Consider the following 21,621-nt stretch of genomic DNA (forward strand, 5'->3'; position numbering starts at 1 on the left):
CAAAACCAGCCGGACGAACAATAGTGCGACACCTGCACGATGGCATTGCTCTTGGACTCAAGACTCTTTTTAAATAAAGTCAAAAACCTAAGATGTTTTACTCCCAGGAGAAACCGAGTCAAAGCGAAATGGGTACGTGATATATTTTTGATTTTAATATGGTCATAGTTTTATTAAAATGTGCTGTTTTGAACAGGCGACTACGCGTCCCAAGTATCTTCCCTCGTCCATCGCTCTGCATCACTGCGATGTCAACTACAATCCTCAGCTGGGGGACAAGTGGCCCTCGATACGAGTCGCTCTGCTGTCAGAGAAGAAATATGGGGCTCTGATGAACAACTTCTCGCACGATGACAGCCCGCTGCAGGGTCTACAGGAGCAGGGCTGCGTGGATTTCATCACTGACACAGAGGTGGAAGGTAAGTTTGGTCCTCGCGACGTCAGGTACTTTTATTTGTAAGTAAGTAAGTAACATTTATTTATATAGCGCTTGTGAAAGGTAATTGCTGCTGAAATACTTACCTTTATCCTCAAGTGTATGGAAGAAAATGTTTGATAATCAGTTGAAAAGTCAGATGGCAAACACTGAGTTTTTACACCATCAAACTCGGACTTTGAATTTGAAAAATCCATCACATTTCAATCACTGTCTATTTACTTATTTACTGAAGTATTAAAAAATTAATCTAAAATGAAAAAGGCTGTAAACAATACAATGTAATACAAAATGTAATGTAAATCAATTAATTGTAAGAAATTCGGTGTAAACTAAATTCAGCGTTAACGTTTGGGCAACTAAGGAGAAGCAATCGATCCCTGACGTCACGCAAAGGTCAGAAGGAAGAGGGGGTGAGATAGGGCATGCAAAACTTGTGATGCTGTTTCGATAAGTCTCTTTGCTTGATTTGCGTTCGTAATATTGGATATTACTCGACAAATTGTACATCAAATTTCTTACACTGATTTCTTTTTTTTTTATCGTTGAATTTTTTTCACACTGGATTTTACATTGATTTCTTTTCATCCATACAAAGATAATGGACAACAGTGCTTGCTATATACGTTTTTTTTTTTTTTTTTAGCTTTTGATGCTGTTAAAAATGCATTGTCTAAAAATTAAATTCAAAGTCTGATGTCAATTCTTTTTTAAGGTATTTTCTATGATTGTTTACATACTTAAACTATGTGAACCTATGTATTCAACTTGTAAAATCTGACTTTTCTAAAATATCTACAGCTCAACCAGGTGTGGAGGAAGATGGACCAGGTGTTGACTTTCAGGAGAGGCTTGATGATTCACGTGCAGACGGGTCGGACCTTGACGCTCAACCGCTACCACCTCTCAGCATCAGCCAGAAGATTCGGTGTATGGTGTTTCCAAGAGGGAATATTTCGCGCTATAAGCCTGCCAGGTGTGTTTGGAAAACCTTTTCTTGATGTGATCTCAGGTGCCGCATGTCATGCAAAAATATATAAAATCAATCAAATTGGTTAAAAATATTATTTTACTGTATTTTCTTTTTTATAAAAACGCATTTTTTCCAAATAATTTTTTTTTATAGTCACTTAAATCTTTTTAATCTGCAATAAATACACATAAAAATGACAAAAGCAAAGGACAAAAGTCATATTTATAGACTATTATTGGACAATAGAAATATATATATATAACCCCATGAAGGAAAATAATTGAAATTGTGGCGCCCGAACTACTCTTTGCCTAAAGCCTATAACAGATTCTACATGATCGCGACACTGAACAAGTCGAAGTGAAAACTGTTTCGTTCTGTTCCAGACCTGACAAGTCGGGGCTCCTTGGGTACTACCTGTTGGATGCGGCCTCTGTGCTGCCATGTCTCGCTCTGGACGTCCAGGAGGGTCAGGCCGTCCTTGACCTTTGTGCAGCTCCCGGCGGCAAAACCTTGGCTTTGATGCAGACTCAGTCTATCCGTAAGATCCCAGCCTCCAATCAATGTCGGGAGTGGGAACATTTCATAGGACTTGAATAAAGATTAATGGTATTAAAAATGTTTCTTATTTAATATATAAAATAACTTGACTCACCCTAGCTACAGTTGTAACCCTGGGTTCGTTGTAGAATACGCTGCCTTGGGGTAGCCCATAGAAAAAGCCTGTAGAGGGCAGCACATGCATGAGGTAGAACTAATATTATAGATGAAGAAAGAAATTGTAATGCAGTTAAGCCATTTTTAAGGATCTGAATTAAATGGAAATGAATCGAAACAATTTTGGTAAATTTGCCATGACACCCTACTCATAATGCAACTTGTCTTGTCTGCTGCAGGGTATCTATGTCTAAATGACTCCTCAGAGACCCGAACAACACGGCTACGAAACGTCCTCAACAGATACGTTCCTAAAGAGTATTTGACTAAGGATAACCTGCGCTGCACCTCGTTCGATGGCACCATGTGGGGGGAGATTGAAAGCGACACATTTGATCGAGTAAGAAAATATTTGAAAAAAACCCATTCAAAGACACTTGAATATATCTCTTGTGTTTAGGTCCTGGTTGATGTCCCGTGTACGACTGACCGACACTCTCTCATGGAGGAGGACAACAATATCTTCAGTAAAATGAGAACGGGAGAGAGACGAATATTACCGACGCTACAGCTGAAGTTGCTTCTGTATGTTTGTTTACACTTCAAATATATATCCAGTAGTGCTGTCAAGAGAATATTTTATCTTTTAATATTCATATAATTAGTTAAATGCGTTATTTGATCTCAAATCAAGCTGCTATAAAGTTTTAAGTATGATTTAAAATGTATCAAACTTAGGACTTTGAGGTCATTTATATATATAATTATATATCTATAGATGTATATAGATCATGATGATGATATGCATTCTGTGACTTTTTGTTTAGTTTTCTTGTTTATCTTCCATTATTTATATTATTGTATAATAAAAAATCTCACATGTTCTCTGCAGAGGAGGAATCCAAGCTGCATGTAAAGGCGGGGAAGTGGTCTACTCCACCTGCACTCTATCCAACGTCCAAAATGCATCTGTGGTTCAACAAGCCATCCACGCAGCCCGGGAAGACTACGGCATAGAAGTTGAGGTGAGTGCGGCTCAACAGCGCCTCAGTAGTCGTTTTAGAAGTTGAATTCCAATCTGATCTCTCTCTCTCTCGCACCACCTCTCTTCCTCCCCCCACTGCCCCCTCACCACACCCACTTGCAGGTTGTGGACCTGAGCTCACTCACGCACATGTTCAGAAAAACCTTTCACTTTGCGTCTGACCTTGCACTGGGTGAGATGGTGGTTCCACACTTGGCGGCCAATTTCGGGCCCATTTATATGTGCAAACTCAGGAGAGTGACGTAGAACTTTTTTTTTTATGGACACTCACTCACTCACCGCCCTCATGATTCTGATGCTTGTGTTGGCTGCAAATGAACATCATCACAAAACACAAATAAAACAATGTTCAGGTAATGAAACAAATGTAAGGTTTGACTTGGTTTTAAATGGATTAAGGCTGATCCAGAATCATATCTGGGGATTATATTTCAACTCATTACCCAATAATACGGCTGTCCCTTGACCAGTTTACATTATTTTTTCCATTTTATATGTATTAAATAATAATAAAAAAAATGTCGTAGACTTAAAACTTCCATGTTTAGAATATTCTCGGAAATTAAGACGTGTTTGCCTGAGTGCAGTTTAACATATGGCCAGAAGGTGGCGTCATTGCGCAAATGTAACTATCCCGTATGTCCTTCATAACGCCCCGTTTTAATCTTAAATATAATAAAACGTAAATCAACCTTAATGCTTACAAACTTTAACACAACTTTGTTTTGGGTTTTTAAGTTTCACAAATAAAAGTGTTGTTTTTTCCCAACTATGTCTAACAAAGTAAAATAAGAATGGTAAATGTTCAAGTTGAAAGTAAAAGGCTAAGATGCGTTTTCCGTCAGAGATGGCTTGAATATAAGAATAATATTAATAGATTTGATTTGTATTTCACTTAACGTTAAAAATGTCAAAGGAGTACAGGTTTAAAACAAGATGAAGACACTAAAAATAAGATGGTGCAAAACATTACAATATTAAAAAAAATTGCTGTATTTTTCAGTTTTGAACAGAATATAAACGAAAATATATTATAATAATATTATCTGTTAGTTTAATGAATTACTTATGTTTTGAGAACAATGTTATTTTGTACATGGTCCCTGACACAAATAAACAATTTATTCTTTTATTCAGATGCATTTTTTTGGAGCGAGTGGAATAGTATTATTTCCTACCCATAGGTGGCAGTAGTGGTATAAATATTACTGCTGAAGGTCCTTCAGGTTGAAAACATCCAGAACTAAAGGGTCCTTCTGACTTGTCAGGGGCCTAAAGATGAATGCACATTTACCAAAGGACTTCAGTGACACATCCATTTCCCTCGGAAAAACGCTCTTCCCTCCGAGAACCGCCGGGTTATTCATCAGCTGTGATGCCTTTTGCCTGGTAATGTGTCAGGAGGCCATAATGAAGAGGCAGGTAATGGCTTCTCTGACCGTTTGGATCTCGGCAACTTTCATTACGTCGCTCTGTTTTGCATCGCTCAGAGGTGAAACCTGGTGATAGGAGCCCAGATGCCTATTTTCCCCATCGCACCGCCGATGACCCTTGATGTTGTCCCGGCCAGGCAATGTAGCATGAAGAAGGTGTGTGTGTGTTTGTGTGTCGACGTGTGCGTCTAACGAGTAGTGCATAGAGGGGTGTCATTAAGAAGCCGACTCCCATCCCCGCGCAGGGACGGACGGCAGCCATGCGGCTCTCAGATGAACATTAAAGAGGCAGCAGAGATCTAAAATGGGACGTCTCGCCCTCTTCTCCCCTTCCGCTTTTTTGATTCCACAGATGAGTGCAGATAATTTTGTGTGCGATTGTGAGTGATTACTGTATTACTGCGGTAAAAGGGGGGATGTATCGCGGAATGCAGAGGGAATTAATGACACATAAAAACTATTTTTGTATTGACTGCTTTCGTCTCCGGGGCCCCGGAGTGCCTGTTCACACATCTTGTGATTACCTAAACGTATTGTAAATATGTGTTTCCGATGGGCTCTTCCATAAATTTACATGTTTTAACACTCAGGAGACGGCGGACGGTTAGAGATGAGTTACTCTCTATTCCGTCTGTGGACTCGAGCGCGTTATTATTGACTCGGCCAATGAGGCGCCCAGAGTTTTGTCAGACGTATGCTGTGTATTATGAAGATGAACATTATGGATTTGGCTGCACGACCGTTAGCTCGTCAAACTCAACTTACGATGTTTGCCTTGTGTCGATAAACAGACCAAACATTCCTAATAGCATTAGCTCTCTGTAGCGTCGGAGCTGATGAGCTTCCTGTTTGATAACTTGGGGAGTCATCGACTCGACAAAGAAATTCAGTTTCTAAAGAACGTCACCTGAGGGAGTCGCCATCTCGGTTGTCTTTCTGCCGACCAGAGCTGGAGTTCTGCTCTTTCAAATAAATAATATTATCACTTAGAAACTCCAATTAGTCTTCCTGCCCCATTGTAAGAACAAGTCGACTGCAGCTAGTATTTAGCTAGCAACACAGTACTGCACTAAAGCAGTTAACAGTGCATCAGGAAAACCTAAAATATATAGAATAGTACAGGTGTAAGATGTTAATACGTTGATAGTTCACGATACTCTGTTGATATTTGACAGCACTATATCTATTTGATTACATTTTATTGAAAAAAATGTATTTATTTTTTGCCTTTTAATCATAAATCATTTTAATGTATTATAGTTTATTTTAAACACAATTTATTGAACCGTAAACCGTAGAATATCTAACTCTATTTTATTTTTTTTACAATTGCCATGAAAATAATCACGGCGTTTGTTCATTACCGTGTTGCAATTAATATTCCGACCACTAAAGTCATGACGTCTGCCGCAGCGAAACGAATAATGAAACGGCGACTGGGGACAAGAGGATACAGTCCACTCTAGCAGGTTTTAAAGATGATTTTTTTGGACATATTTTGGCTTCAAACCAAATGAAAGACAATAAAACAATACTATAAATATATGCTTTACCCTACAGTATAATTTCAATTTTAAAATATATATACAGAATTGGTCTAGTATTAAAAGGTAAATATGGGAAATATTAGGCTTTATTTAATTGTTTTAATCCTAAATGTTTATTAACTCTAAACTTAACTATGTTTAATGTGTTTTAATTGTTCCCGTGTCAATTTGTGTATATTGTGGTTTTTAAAAGAGCAGGAAAATTTCGTCACACCTAAATATCGCAATTCTTTTCACGATACCGTATCTATGTTCAGCAGCAATGTATCCATTGTCTAACTTACAATTAAATTAAATGTTTATCCATTTTATTTTTTGATATATTTCTTCTCTTGTGAAATACAAATGTAGATTCTGTTTTAATTAAGTGAGTTGATGTTGAGCACTTAGCATAGTAAACACACAATGTTGTTATGACAGTTTATTTACAGTTCTTTACAATAAACCCAATACATCGTTGTTCATTCATTAAAGATGGTGCTTTATGAACTGAAGTCTATTCCATCGGAATTCCGAGGCGACATCAGCCTCCCGCAGCGTCCTCCTCAGTGACGGCGTTTATATAGAAGATAGATGAGTTGATAAGCTTCTTAACAGCGACGCTCGTTGCTGGTGAGATGCTAATGACTGTTGACGCCGATTAAAAACAAGAGCTCGTCGTGTAAACTAATTATAGAGCAGTTTTCCGGCCCAGAGGTGAAGATCACATGTGTCCCTGCTGGGAGCCGGAGAGGATTCCTCTCGCCGGGTCTTTGTCACAGATGCTCTCTGCAGACTGAGCCCAGCAGGACGGCAGCCGAGGGGCAGGAGAAGATGACAATCTAGTCTCTGGATATTGCTTTTTAGCATCTTTAACAGTCACCGTTCGAGTGTGAAGCTTCCTTTTAATGAGGAACAACACCAAAAATGTGCAGTTTTTTGAAGATATAAGAATTATTAACACAGAAATAAAAGATCTTGAGTTACTATGAAAGGAAAAATGACCCCACACACACAAAAATGCATTATTTTGATATTTTTATTTAGTTTTCAACAGAAATCACATGTAGAAAAGTGCTTGTTGCCAAACCAGGATTACATTTTTGTATTACAGGACTATTAAGTATATAAATATGTGAACAAAGGTAAACATTTTAATTGTAAAACTGGTATAAACTTAAAGAAAATTGATTTCTTCCCTATTTAACGATGAGTAAAACTTGAAAATAAGTATATATTATAAGTCTAATTTTACATATACTGTCTAATTTATGTGAATTTCACAAGCTAAATATCCATGTAAGTCGGCACTTAATATTTTGGAAAAAATGAATAAATTCATATTAATAATACATTTATTTAAAGGAGAATTTATACACAAGGTCACCATAGCAACGCATGCAAAACACATTCATCAACACATTAAAACAGCAGCAGCGATGTGCGACATATCTATGTGAAAGTATATGCATCTTAAATATTTAGAAAACAAATATAAAATTAAAATATTAATATTTTTGCGAGAGAAAGAATATTCTAGCAGTGAAATAATCGCTCCTTTCTACTTTTCTTTTTTTTTTTACGAGTGGATTTGATAACCTTTGACCCACTAAACTCTTCTTCTCACCCGTTATTTAACGCAACCCGATTCGATAAAGTAATAAAAAATAATAAAGTTAATTTCTTTGTGTCGGACAAACACTCGAACAGCTTTCCCTGTTTGGTTTTGGAAATCCAAGCACAGGTTTAGGCTGCGGCCAGATTAAGAGGAGAGAATGGGGGTTTTCTTCTCTGTAAGAAGATTATCCAGGGAGGGGCGAGCTGGCGGTCCGGGGCGTTTAAAGGTTGAAGAAAGAAAGATGAAGGGCAGCTAAAGAAAAGGTGGACACAGTTTAACCACCTGTTGTTCAACTCTCTTCACGTCCTCCAGGAGGGTTAGAAACGCCACAATAAAGTTTACATCGGAGTTAAAGAGTCCACCGGGAAGGGAGTTCAGTGGGAGTTGTGTGGCGTGCTGTAGCGTCCTGCTGCTGGTCTCTAGGATTCTCTGATGTGGATCTGAGCTATGTGTGCTATTAGAGGGATTTCCCCGACTTGACAGCTCGCAGAATGTGCGGCGAAATGGCAATGCCAGTGGGCTAAAAGAACGCTGGAAACAGGATTAGGATCATATTCTGGCAGACCCTGACACCTCCTCAATTGGCCGAGGTTTCTTACGCTGGCACTTTTCTTTCTCACCGTGGTTAAAACCTTTAGGAGAACCAGGGAGGGGAGGAGAGGAGGGAGGAGGCAGGCTTTGATTGAACAGCACAATGTGTGTGTGAGACGGAGAGAGCGCCTACTGGGGACCTTTCTTTCTTTTTATTATCTACGACTATTACATCATCAAGTCGTTTAAAATGTCTCCTTTCATGTCACTTAATGTTTTTGCATTAACAGCATCAATATATCAATTTAATGGTTAATATATACCAAGGAATAATTAGATAGATGGATAGATAACACAGAGAAAAGGATACAAAATCATCTTTTCTCTACACTCCTGCCCCCAAACTCAGAATTAAATTATCTAATGGCACAAGGAATGAATGAGTCCCTGAGTCTATTAGTGTTGCATCATGGGAGGAGCATTCGTGCACTCCATCTGCTTCTCTGTTCACTGATCACAGTTTTCAAACGGAACAAAATATTGTTAGTTTAAACTTCAAGTTATGAATACAATCTAAACAAAAATCTGTCCTACTTTTCTTTTTTTTTATTATTATTTACTTTGTAAGGCCCTGCCTTGACATGTCAATTCAACAAGATTTTGTTGAGTGAAATTCTGATTTAAATACATCTATTTAAAACATCTAAACATGATTATCCGAATGTCAGAAAAAGGAGATTAAACTTAGTAACATAGTTCGGTGTCATTAAAAGTGACCTTATTAGTTTACAGATTTTGAAAAATGTATGTTTATTGCCCATCTATTTAAAAATGATAAATGGAATAAACGCAAAAATGTTGGATTCACTTAAAAAAATTAAAAATTCCCAAAGAAATCAAGAAATATTGTTTTTCTTTAAATAACCCAACAGAGATTTGTTAATCCTTTTTTTTTTTTTTTAACTAAAAGTGAAATTATAAAAGTTAAGCATCATATTACTTGATATTCACATACAAATATTATTAAAAGTGGGTCAATATTTATTTGTATTATTATTAAATTGATATATTTAGTCTGATTAAATGAAAAAAAAGTTAATTATATTTATATATAGATAAATAAGATATAAGATACGGAGTTAAAGTAAATTATATGGACTTAGAAATTGAGGTGAGAATCAAGTATTAAAACACATTCCTGACTCTGGTACAGAAGTTCTCCAGCATCAAGGGTTCGACACACTTGACCCTGCAGCGCCTCAATCTAGCGATCCCTCTGAAACCCTCTGGCGTGTGTGTGTGTGTGTGTGATTCTGTGTGTGTTTGGGGGGGGGATGGTTGTTAAGAAAGCGGGGGGACATTATGAACACAAGTATTGTGTTATGTTAACTGCTCCGGAGCCACAAGGGACAGAAAACGACGGCGTGTCCGCGAGCGTGTTCTCTGGATAACAAGGACATTATTTTCTGCTTGCACATCCACTCCTAACACTGTGGTATCACTGATCCGGACGCCCATGGCCAAGGACACACTCGTCTTCGGAGTGTCTTTTGGTGTGTGTTTGTAACGACAAGGTGACGTGTCGGGGCCACATTAATGCGACTAATCTGTCCAGATGATTATCCCTCCTTCAGCACTGGTCACCCACTTTTGATAACGCCCCCCGGACCCTCGGAAAAAAAACACACGGTTATATTTAAAGTGTTCCGTGAGAAAACAAGACCGTGTGTGTGTCTGTGTGTGTGTGCGAGGGTGGGGGTCTCCTCTTTGACAAACCATGCTGTTAAAGATATAATAGCGGCATAATCACCGCCCCGGGCCCTCATTCTTCAGGATAATGGGCTGCTTATTCATTGGGGATGGTTTATGTTTCCACTCAGCTTTTTTATTTTTCAGATTAGGCTGTGCTTTTATTTCTGCCGCTTTCATCTGCAGATATTAACACATTGTCGCTCTTTTAATTTAACCTTCTTTATAACCCTCCGGGGTGTTGATTCTTCGGCTCTCGGTGCTGCTTTAGCGCCGCACAATGGCCGTTAATTGAAATAAAACCACCGTAAATCTTACGTTGCTGCTTTTTACATCGTGTTGAGCATCATAACTGTTTTATTACAGTGTCAACATGTCTCTGTACTGCGCATCTTGCTCTATATTAAATGGTAAATGATGAATTATTATCAAAATGAGTCACATTGATTTTCATTGACGTAAACTTATATTGGCAGCAAATTGTATTGACAATTGAAACATTTTCAGTGACTTTTATTTTTATTTTCCTGGAAAATTCTATTATTTTCTTTCATAATTGTTTTATTATTGGGTTTTGAATGTTTTTAGTTTTTCCCATCTGATAAGTTGTATTACATCTGCCAAGGAGTTTTAGTTGGTGTTTATCCGTCTGATAATTTTCAAAGTACATTTAAAAGATTTCAGGAAATGTTTATAGAGATAATGAACACATTGTTACATTTCAGTGGTGTTCTGGGATACCATCTGTGTTAGGGAAGAATTTGCATTCACTTGTATGGCTTCTAACTGCTGCCACGCACGCGCACTGCATCGTTCAGCCCCAAAAAACACGGATATCAGTAAAAATCCAATCCTGTGTGAGTTTAATGTATTGTTTTGGGTTAATTTGATATTGTTTTATGGTTGATTTACAAGATTGAAGAGCTTGGAGAACCCTGGAATATGACTAAGCTAATGCTAATGTGGAATATTTGTTTGGACTATCGTGCTTCCTTAGTCGGTTTTCTTTTTGCTATAATTCAACAGAATCTTTGATTCATGGATTTTTCAAAAGTGTATTTTTGATGTCATTGTAAGTAAGTAAGTAATTTATATTTATATAGCGCTTTCCCAGACCAGGGTCCCAAAGCGATATTCAATAACAACAATATTCAATAAAGTATATACTAGGCTGTGTTGAATAAAGTGTAATGGAAAATGAGCTCCTTGGCAGAGGTATGCGCCATAATAGTGCTTCTTCTCATAACTGTAGTCTATTATAGTTTTTTCATGTCTAATACAGGCAAGTTGTCTCCAGGAAGTTAGCGATCACTGTTAGCACAGTAAACTCCTGCATCATTAAAATCACATTAATAAGACGATAAATAATAATAATAATACATTTTTGTTAACTTGAACAATTTAAACAATAAAACACAGACTTGCTATTTAAATATGTTTTTCTTAACCTTTGTAAATGATGTGTTTATTTAAAAACGGGTGTATAAAAAAAGTGTGTGAAATGTATCAAAAGGAAGTCATGAGATAATTATTCAGGCAATGTTTTTATTGATTATTTACAGCAACACTGGTTCAAGTCTACATGGGTTGAGCAGGAGTAGAACGACTCTCTACGTCTCCGCACATCTATCTACCACTGCAGAGACAAACACACACTCTCGTCACCGTCTCCGTGTTAAATACAACATTTGTAGTTTTTTGTCCGCTTCGTTTCGCCGGCGGAGTAGAAAACACATTTAAACTATCAACCGTACGTAAACATGTGGGGGACAGGAAGTACAATCTTACAACATAATCTTTACACCATGAATAGATAGACTTTTGAGTATTTTACATATTAAAATAATGTGCATATCTCCCTCTTTTGGAAGGTGGGAACAGACGGCTGGTTCTTATTCTCAAGTGCTTGCAGTCAGCGGGAGGAGAAGCAACACCACGTTTTTAAATTGATCAAGTTGAATCGGATGCATGTTCATAATTGCGTTCGGGTCGGTTCCCTCCTCTGGCGGCAAAATGTAATTAAACGCTGCGAGAGTCGCCGGAATCATTTGCTTGTTATGAAGGCAGCGTCTCTACACGGCAGCTGTTAAACTAATACCATCTTTAAGTATTATTTTGAAGAGTTTGTTTTTGTGTAGGTCTTCACAGGAACTACCTCAACGATAGTGCTTTTTTTTTTTCTTCAAAATATCCACAGCACCGTTTTCACTCCTTAAATCAATACATTGTCAAAAATGTCATCCAGCATGAATCGTTTGCTCTATTAAATAAGGTTTTAGTGAATTAAATAATACCAGGGATATAAATGTAACGTTTTACAATCAATCTGTGTGTTTAGTTGCTCCTTTACACAACTTTTAAACCATGGTTTCAGACTTGATCACACCGGGGGGCAAACATATTTTATACGGTACTGGCCAAGGGTCAAATTAAATGTACAGAATATATATTTACCAAACTGACCTCCAACAAAACCAGACTCACAATCCCTGTTAAGGACAATCTATCTGAATGATCTGTGTTCCTGCACCAAAGTCTACATTCAAAATTCCTTCAACATCAGTTTATTTTACTCTTAGAAGAAGTTTCTGTATATTTGTTGACATCCACAATTTACTTATCTTATCTCAAACACTGGCATATTCATAGGTCATGGTATCATTATGAATCTCCTCTGATGTTGAGACGACCACTTTGCCGGCCAATCGTGTAACTCTCAGTTCAACATTGACTTAAGGAGTGTAACAAGCTGCTTCTCTGCCACTTTTTTTTTGTTTTGTTGCATCAGCTGATGTCTGTCTCAGCAGCCCGGTGCATGCTGGGTAGTTTACTGTCCTCAGTTGGTCATGGTGTCCAGTCCCAGTGAGGCGGCGTGCTGTTTGGCCCTCATACGCAGGTTCTCGATGCTGGTGGTCTTGCTGTTGTGGCTGCTCAGTCCCCCCGCGGCGGACGCCTGCAGGAGTGGGTTGTTCCACACCTGCTGGGCGTGGTGGGACAGGGACTGGTAGTAGGACTGGCAGGGCAGCGAGCCCAGGGGCGCGGGGGGTATGTTCACGTTCATCCCCAGGTAGGGGAGCGAGGACGGGGCGGCGAGGTCGAAGGGCGGGTAGTGCACGAGGTTGTTGGTGGCGGCCATGTGCTGACGAAACTGCTCCTGCAGACGGAACAGGCTGAGGGGGGAGGAGGCGTAGGAGTGGCCCGGAGGGAGGGAGCCGCCGGACCCCAGGCCGGAGGAGGTGGAGGAGGACGGGGTCACCGATGGGGAGACCAGAGGAGAATCTGTGAGGGTGGAAAAAAAGAGTTTAAATCAACGTTTCTTTCTATTTTAATTAATAAAAAGGAAAAAGTAACATGCTTGTAAAATCATGAAGAAGTTAAAGTTCCTTCAAGTCTACCTGGTTTAGGGCTCAGTCTCTTGCAGCTGGGGGACACATCCCCGGGCGTCGTCGCTCTCTCACACTGGTTCTCCTCCCTCTGAGGTTTCCCCTCGTCCTCCTTATCCGTGACGTTGTCCTCTGTCGCCGACTCGCTGCCGGAGTTTTCTGCCGAGGTCACGTTCAGCTCCATGTCTATGGGCACGGTGTGGACCACCGTGTTCTCCGAGTCCGGAGCGGAGGATGAGGAGGAGGAGGAGGAAGAAGAGGCAGCGGCAGATGAAGGCAGCTGGGAGTCATTGGGGACGGTGGTGGAAGGAGAGGACTCCTCCTTCTCTGGTCCTCCTTCACCTGACGCCTCCTTCTGCTTCTGCAGCTGCTCCTTCTGGAGGCTGCGCTGCTTCTTGCGGAACTTGGCTCTACGGTTCTTGAACCAAACCTGGAGAACAGAGAGGGGAGAGATTTAGTCAAAAAGGCAAAAAATAAAAAAGGGAGTTTAAATGAATTGATTATGTTTCCTTCTTAATAATTGCTATAGGTTAGGTGAGTTTAAAAAAAGAAATCCAAATTAATGTTTTAATACATTTAGCTGACTTCATTCAAATTTATTTTAGCAAGAATTTGACATAATAAATCCAATTAAACTTACTTTTTAAACTAAGCGAATCAAAATGCACTTAGAAAATAGTAGGTCAATGCTTTAACATTGATGCTATACTTCAAGATTATTTGAGTATATTGATTTTATTTTTTTGGACGTATTTGACAAATTATTAATTGAGTAATATTATTATTAATTTAACAATGAGTCGTTTAGTTTAATTGAATTTGATACCACAATCTCCTCTCTTTATGTGGGCCATACTTTTAAAACCAAGTTCTTGCTTGTTTGATTTTGTAAAAGTTATTTCCAACATGAGAAAAAAAAATTGAACTTTCTCTAGAAATTAATTAAATGAATGACTTTAACATCTTTTTGGTAATTGCAAATACATTATAAATGTTACTAGAAAATTCCCTTTGCATACTTCCAAGGACACTTTACAAGTACTTAAAGGAAAACGATAAACATGCATTAAATACAAAAACATAGCATAAAATCAACACAATAAAAAAGAGAAATTACTGATCCATACTTTTAACTACCTTTATTGCCGTTAATTACTTTATGAAAAGCCTTTATTTTAGGAGAAATTAATTCGTTATATCTTTCTTTTTTCTTTTGATTTCATTACATATTTTGTACACTTTTTAAATTACCTTTTTTATTTTGCCTAAAGGCCTCAGGGTCATACAATTCGTGCGTTAAAGCGCTATATTATTATTATTATTATTCCTCCTCCTGTAGTTCAACATCCGGGGACTCTCGCTCACCTGGACGCGGGCCTCGGGCAGGTTAGTGCACATCGCCAGCCGCTCCCGCATCACCACGTCCGGGTAGTGCGTCTTCTGGAAGGTCTTCTCCAGCGCCTCGAGCTGCTGCGCCGTGAAGGCGGTGCGACTGCGCCGCTGCTTGCGGTGCTGCGAGCCGTAGCGAGCCTCCAGGATGATGTCTGGACATGCCAGGCCGTTGGAAAAAAAAAACACGTCAAGTTTAAGTCAAAAAATAATAAAAACGCAGTAAAGAGTGGCGTCAACGTGCGCGTGCATTCAATTACCAGCGAGTCTCTCGGCGAGCGTGAGCGCGTGCACGGAGGGCCGGTAGTCGGGCGCGTGCTGAGCCTGTTGCGCCGCCTGCTGGTGGAGGTTGTACATGGCGCTGAGGGAGTTCATGGCGTGGAGGGAGTAGCCGTTGACCCCGTAGTGCTGCATGTTGACGCACCTGCGGGTCACAAAACAACATCTTTTAATAAACGATAAATAAACTTTATTTATAAATGACAGCGCGCGCGGGTTCACGCGCTCAATGGATCCGAGCGTGTTATCCATTAACATCCAATTATCTCTCCGTCCATGCTATTAATTATACAACACACTCGTAATTGAGGTAATTATCACTCAGAGCTCATAATGAACCGTGACGGCAGCTTTATTCATGACGGGGGTCCTCAGGGGCCCCTCGCGAGGACCGACGCGTCCGAGGATAGCTGTAAGTGGATTTGGCTCAGTGACAAAAAATGTCAAATTAATTTGCGTTTTTTTTTTTGTTGGTATATTAAAAGACGTTTGTCATCTTTGAAAAAGTTGCTAATACATTAGTATATATAATAACTTTAATTCAAGAGGCCTGCACGCCAGAAATCTAAATTGATTTAGAACAAAACTTATTCGAAAATAAACAGTATTTTTTTCAGAATGAATTTAGTTCCTACATTTATTTAAATTTATTTTATTCATGTTTATTGTCACACACATTTCTTATTGATGAAACACTGCACTTGATGGTTTCTATTTGTTCAGGCTTTTCCTTGATTTTCTGGAACTCCTGTTGTGTTATCAGTTTTATCTTGATCTTTAAAATATATACTTTATTGAATATTGTTTTAATTGTTTAAGCGCTTTGTGAACCTGGTCTGGAAAAGCGCTATATAAATAAAAATGACTTACTTATAATGACAATAAACATAATTTCGATTCTGATTCTTAATTCTGAATAGTAAATAATATTTATTAAATTGTAATCTTATATTTAAACTCTTGATCTTATATACAAGTTTCGTTCCTAGCATAACTAAAAATCTTTGTGTGGCCCTCGTGTGATGTAAAAAAAAGACGTCGAGGTTAGTGTAGGTGTGTGTCTGAGCTGTGCAGCGGCTGATGGATGTGATCAGAGGGCAGTGGGGAATAGTTTAATTCGCCGGGACAGAAGGTGCTTCGCTAAACATTTACTTTACTCCCTCAAGTATTTGAGTTGAATGGCGCCCTCCCACCCTCTCCCCCGTCTCCCCCCCTCGCCATCCTCTCCAGCGGCCTCTTATCCCATCGCCTCGAGGCAACGTTTTGGCTGAGATGTATGGCTTCTCCGCGGGTAAAAATATGCATGTTGATCCCCATTTGGCACTTCGTCTAATGGAAGTGCAAATAGGTTTCGACTGCGAGGCCCTCCATTTATCATCACCGCTGACACGGACAGACGCGCACTGGCTCTGCGGTGGGCCACGGACGCCGCGGTGCGCATGCGCGCGGTGGTTTATTTGTCATGGCATTTAGCAGCTTCCAACACACGTGTGTTATACATTTAATTTTCTTTTAGGAAACTGAATCCACAAATTGGATGAAAATGCAAGTTGTCACTTTGGTTCTAGTTTAGAAGGCGTGTGCAGCTAAAAATAAATATAAATTGAAATTTTAAATGCATATGGAGTAATTTTAGTTACACCGTTTTCAAATAGACCTATCGAGTCTATGAATATTAACTCTTTAAAAAATATTATAATAAACATTAGAACACACGTCTAATACCCGTGTCCGATTTTTCCATTCATTTTGGGGTCTGTCCTCTCCTTCCATTGAGATGGACATCTGTACTCTCGCCCTCCGTGTCAAATCGAGCACAAAAGGCGCGTCGTGTGTGCGCATGTCAGCCACTTATTGACATGCGTGTGTGTTGCTGCAGGCACTTGGACCTCAAGTCACTCTTCCATTATCAAACCATCATTATGGAAATTGGCATGTACAGTGCGAGCCTCTGATCCGACTCGATGAGGAGAAATGTTATTTGATAAGATCCCTGAGGGCCCGCGCTGAGACCCGCGAGTGTGTGCGGGGGTCAGAGGCCGAGGACCGGCTCTGTTTATTCATGAATAATAGTCTTAGTTAGTTAGTCGGTTTTGACGCTCGGATACTTGTCCGTCTTTTTTCAATTTTATTTCCAATAATGACATTATTATTATAATAACAATAACTCTACTGCTTAGAGTAAATATTTACATTTGCATTGTATACTGCACGCGTACATTTCTGATTTTTAGAGTCAATTGCTTACGTATAAAATGACTTATCTTCAAATAACAATTACATTTCGTTACAATATGTTATTACGTATCGTTCTTTTGTATTAAAAAGTGTATTTAATTTAATTGTAAAACGCAATGACCGTGTAAAGTTAAGTATTTCATAATTGTAGTGAAGATTATATAAACGTTTAAATCTTATAATTTATATTTAAAATACTGTTAGGCTTTGCGAGTTCATTGGAAATATTAGTGTTTTGAAATCTCACATATCTGTAAAAAATAAAATGACATCATTTACAAGTCACTTTCATTCGATAAATGCTTACTTTACAAAATATGCGATGTTATTTTGTCAACTTTAAGGGAAAATACCTCATTTAACGCATGAATTCAAAAATGTATAATGTGCGACTTTAAAATGAGATGCAACGCTATATAAACGATTGTTCTTTCCAAAAAAAATATAACGAAGATATAAAGTGTAGTTTTCAAAAATAGCAAATAAAATAATTGTTTTTATTTTACTATTACACGTTGTGAACAATAATTTAACACATTTTGTCGCTTTAATAATACTATACTATTCTTATTTAGAATACAAGGCATCAAAATATATATGTAAGTTGATAGAAAGACACGATCAAGGGAAGCATATTTACGGTTAAAACATTTAAACTTGGAAGAAAAGATGAGCAGAAGTTTTTACCTCCTCGGGACACTTCGTCTCTCGGTCCACTCGCTGCACAGATAAAAGCTCCGAAACTTCTCCTCTTCGTCAACTCTTCGGTTCTTTTTGAGTTCGCTCTCAATTGGACTCGGTTCCGCCAACTGTCCCCCTTCGGTTCCGTCAACCTGGCCCGCGGTTCCGTGTCTGATTCCCTGCTGAGGTCACGCTTCCGCAGCGCTCGTGCTCCACCTGCCAGCTGCTGTCTGCGCTTCTTCTTCCCGCCGCAGCCGCAGGAGGGACTATAAGGAGGGCGAGGAGGGGCGCGAGCTGGCTTCCTATTGGCTGCTGGAGAAGTCCATCACCATCAATGATACATCGCGCTCAGGATTTATCTCGACAAATAAATACTGTTTTTTTTCTTCTTGATTTGTTTGTTTCGATTTTAAAATTCACACAAACCGACTGACATTTTATAAATTAAATTTAAGATAAACCTTTAAGTCGAATTTAAATTAAAAACGTACTCAATATTGTTTTTAATACAAAACACCGTTTCATTCGTTTTAAATACATATATATTTTTTAACGATATTTCAATTTTGTTTGTGTCTCATGAAAGGGTTTGTCAAAGAGATGCAGGTTCGGTGTCGGCCGGGCGAGGATTTTGGGGATGGGATAGTGGGAGACAAGACGCCATCTCAGCCTCCAAAAACCCCTGTCTTAAAATGACTGCGGGTAAGAGGATTATGGCAATAATGCCCTTCTCTTCTTGAAGGGTTTTTAGAGAAGATTTCTTCTCCCAGAGCAAAACCGTTTAGGTGAGGAATTAAGGGCAGCGCAAAGTAGCCTTTTAATGTAAAGCTTGCATATTTTGTTGGGAGGTGCTTTGAGAAAAAAAAAAGTCTTTGCCCTCTTTGACAGTCTTTAAAAAAAAAAAAACGTCGGACGTTGTTTTTTAGGGAGATAGTAAAAGAATTGCGTAAATTAAACGTCGAATTCTGAGCGTCATGTTACGTTTCTATGTAGAATCAAAAATAAATGTATTCACTGATAAACGGATCATTTGGAATAATATACGTCATTTTTTTTAAATGATTATTATTTCACACAAAATGATGACAATGCAAAAAGTAATTAGTCATTATATTTAAAGCTATTGTTGCAACCACCAACAACATCGATACACATCTATGTAAAAAAAATGTTTTCCCATTTAATATTTTTTTTAAATGTCTTCCTATTTTTTTTCTCGATTTATCATGTCGACTATGGTAGACAGGAAAGTGTTAATTTGTTTATTCACTTTATCTGCTTTGGCGTGGTAATGTTTAAATGTCTCACCTCAGTCACAAACAAAGGATTATGTAGGTTTAAATTAAGTACTTAGGGAAATAGATTAAATTAACAATTGGGAATTTGAAAAATCTGAATGAGCCAATTAAGAGCTTTTATTCTAACAAGCTAATATATATCACGCTAAGCCTTATACATATGTTTACTAACCGCATGACGTATCATGTAAAATGTATATTTTATTTTCAATGGCTATAGCAAATCAGTATTTCACTCTGCGTGCCATTCTCAGTGAAAACTTGTGTGTCTCTGCAGCTTTCTGTGGCTCCTATCGCTCGGCTCTCTGCAAGGTCTGAGAAAAAAAGAGGATTAACTTGTGAACCAATGGAAATAAGAACTTAAACGGGAGGTAAATCTGGCCACTGTCTCTTTGTGAGGACCGTCTCTAAAGCAATTAAAGCGAGAAAGAGTTTTCTTCTGCGCCTCTCCACCCAAAGCTCCTTAGAGCGACTAGAGCTGTCCAGCGTATCCGAGGGGCTTAGACCCCAAAAAGCAGCTCCCCTTAACCCTGTGCACCCTCAGCGGGAAGTTTGGTCGGTAAACAATGACCTTTAAGTGGAAGGTAAAAATATGAGTCATTATCGGTGTGGCATAATAATCTGAGCGTGAAGTGTATTTATAAAGCAGAGGCAGAAACGATGCTATTTATGTCCACTAATAGCTAATTATTACTCTTAATGATGTTTCTGCAACTTCATGAATACATTAGCCCTGCAATCCAGCACGCCTCGGCCTCACCGCCACCATTCAAGGGTATTCCAGCATCTGTTCATCCCACGGCAATTAATCATTTTGATGTGTAGTTTAAAATCGACTTCTTGCTGGAGACCTTTTCTTTTTGACAAGAATAACAAAGCAATTTGCCAGGAGCCACCTCGGACACGTTATTAGCAGCACTCGCACTCTCTCTCCTATTTATTTATTTAAATGGCGGCGTTAGATAAATGAATGTTAAAAGACTGCGGCGGTCTTATTGCCAGCCCCACGCCTCCGAATCCTTCGGAAAATCCCTTTTTATTGGTGACAAGATCTCAAGATCTCTTTGGCAAATCCCCATCAGAAAGTTTTCAACCTGTCAGTTTCCTCTGAAAGCTGTATAATTCCCTGACTCTTTCTCTCCTTCCACTCCTTCTCTTTTTCCTCTTGCCCTCTTTTCTTCCTAGTCTCAATTCTCTGTCTCACTCCTTTCCTCTTTCTCTCTCTGGCCCGGATCCCTCTGCACAAGGGGCCCCATTGTATAGTCCTAATCCAGAGGCAACACAGCTTTAGGGACATGCAGGGATAAAAGGCCCATCAAGCCCACAACTTTATGGGGGCAAATCTCTCCCTAATCCTTCGCTTTATCTAAACAAAAGCCCCTCTGCCTTAATCCACCTATGTGTTGGAAAAAAAGAAGGAAAACTGGAGAGAGTGACAGAGAGGGAGAAAGAAAAGAACAAGAGGAAAAGTCTCACACTTGAGGATTGAACTGGGATGGCTAAAGTTTTCTAGAAAATCCTGCACACCTTCTTGAGGGCTACCTGAATTAAAAAAAAAAAAAAAAATCTAAATCTTTGGAATTATTCAACAATAAAGTTTATTAGACACCAAAGAAAGTATGTTTTACTTTTGATGTTGAAGGAGACCAGAGAGTGAGAGATAAAATCATGTAAATACTAAAGTTATAATAATAAATTGACAGGAAAATGTCAAGAAGTAGTAGTTTGGTCTTGTTTTGCTTCTTTAAATTAATGTTTTAATGGTCGCAGTTTGACTTCAAATCATTCCCAAAAATATGTACATGGTTTTAACATTACAATTACCCTAAACCTTTATCACACCTTTTCATTCTCAAGTATAAATACATTTAAAAAATGCATATACAAAAAAAAAGATAATGCATATATACATATAAAAGTAATACAATTTAATTGATATGCAATGTAATTTTACAAAAAATATATATTTTCTGCATAATAATACACATTTTTATTGATTCATATTTCTTTACGATATGATTTTTAAAAATTAAACAAAACATATATATTGTACTAAGTTTTAGCACATGGGGGACTCTGGCGTTGGCACATTGTTGTTTGTCATTATCATTTTATTTTAAACCTGCAAAAGATTTGGCAACTATTAAAATCGCAGTGTTCAACCAGAAATAAAATGCCATGATGTGACTTGTTTAAGTAGAGGTGGTCGGTATATTTTACAATGAGATATTAAAAATATTATCTATTATCTTTATTGAATAGATGGATAAATATATTTCCTTTTTTTATTAAAATAAAAAGCTAAACTGTTGTTTTAGAGCACAAGTATGTGAAAATGAACGTTTCACATGATATTATAAACCAAAATAAAACGAAGGCAACGCA

General features: G+C 38.4%; 2 protein-coding genes across 2 annotated transcripts; one reads left to right on the forward strand and one right to left on the reverse strand.

Annotated features, from left to right (window-relative positions):
* Positions 1 to 11: 11 nt before the first annotated feature.
* Positions 12 to 4,183, forward strand: nsun4 (NOP2/Sun RNA methyltransferase 4). The gene is made up of 8 exons (XM_087810934.1): positions 12 to 132; positions 197 to 419; positions 1,238 to 1,412; positions 1,796 to 1,950; positions 2,306 to 2,466; positions 2,527 to 2,651; positions 2,959 to 3,091; positions 3,214 to 4,183. Exons 1-8 carry the CDS (start codon positions 40 to 42, stop codon positions 3,355 to 3,357), a joined length of 1,209 nt encoding a protein of 402 aa, XP_087667060.1. The 5' UTR covers positions 12 to 39; the 3' UTR covers positions 3,358 to 4,183.
* Positions 4,184 to 11,496: 7,313 nt separating this feature from the next.
* On the reverse strand, positions 11,497 to 18,130 carry dmbx1a (diencephalon/mesencephalon homeobox 1a). Its single transcript, XM_087810820.1, has 5 exons — positions 17,945 to 18,130; positions 15,001 to 15,164; positions 14,717 to 14,895; positions 13,364 to 13,781; positions 11,497 to 13,247 (listed from the first exon to the last, which is right to left on the reverse strand). The coding sequence occupies exons 2-5, from the start codon at positions 15,152 to 15,154 to the stop codon at positions 12,805 to 12,807; spliced, it is 1,194 nt and encodes a 397-aa protein (XP_087666946.1). The 5' UTR covers positions 15,155 to 15,164; positions 17,945 to 18,130; the 3' UTR covers positions 11,497 to 12,804.
* Between the last annotated feature and the right edge of the window lie 3,491 nt (positions 18,131 to 21,621).

This window comes from Callionymus lyra, chromosome 16, assembly GCF_982586985.1.
Source record: "Callionymus lyra chromosome 16, fCalLyr1.hap1.1, whole genome shotgun sequence".
Taxonomy (NCBI): Eukaryota; Metazoa; Chordata; class Actinopteri; order Syngnathiformes; family Callionymidae; genus Callionymus; species Callionymus lyra.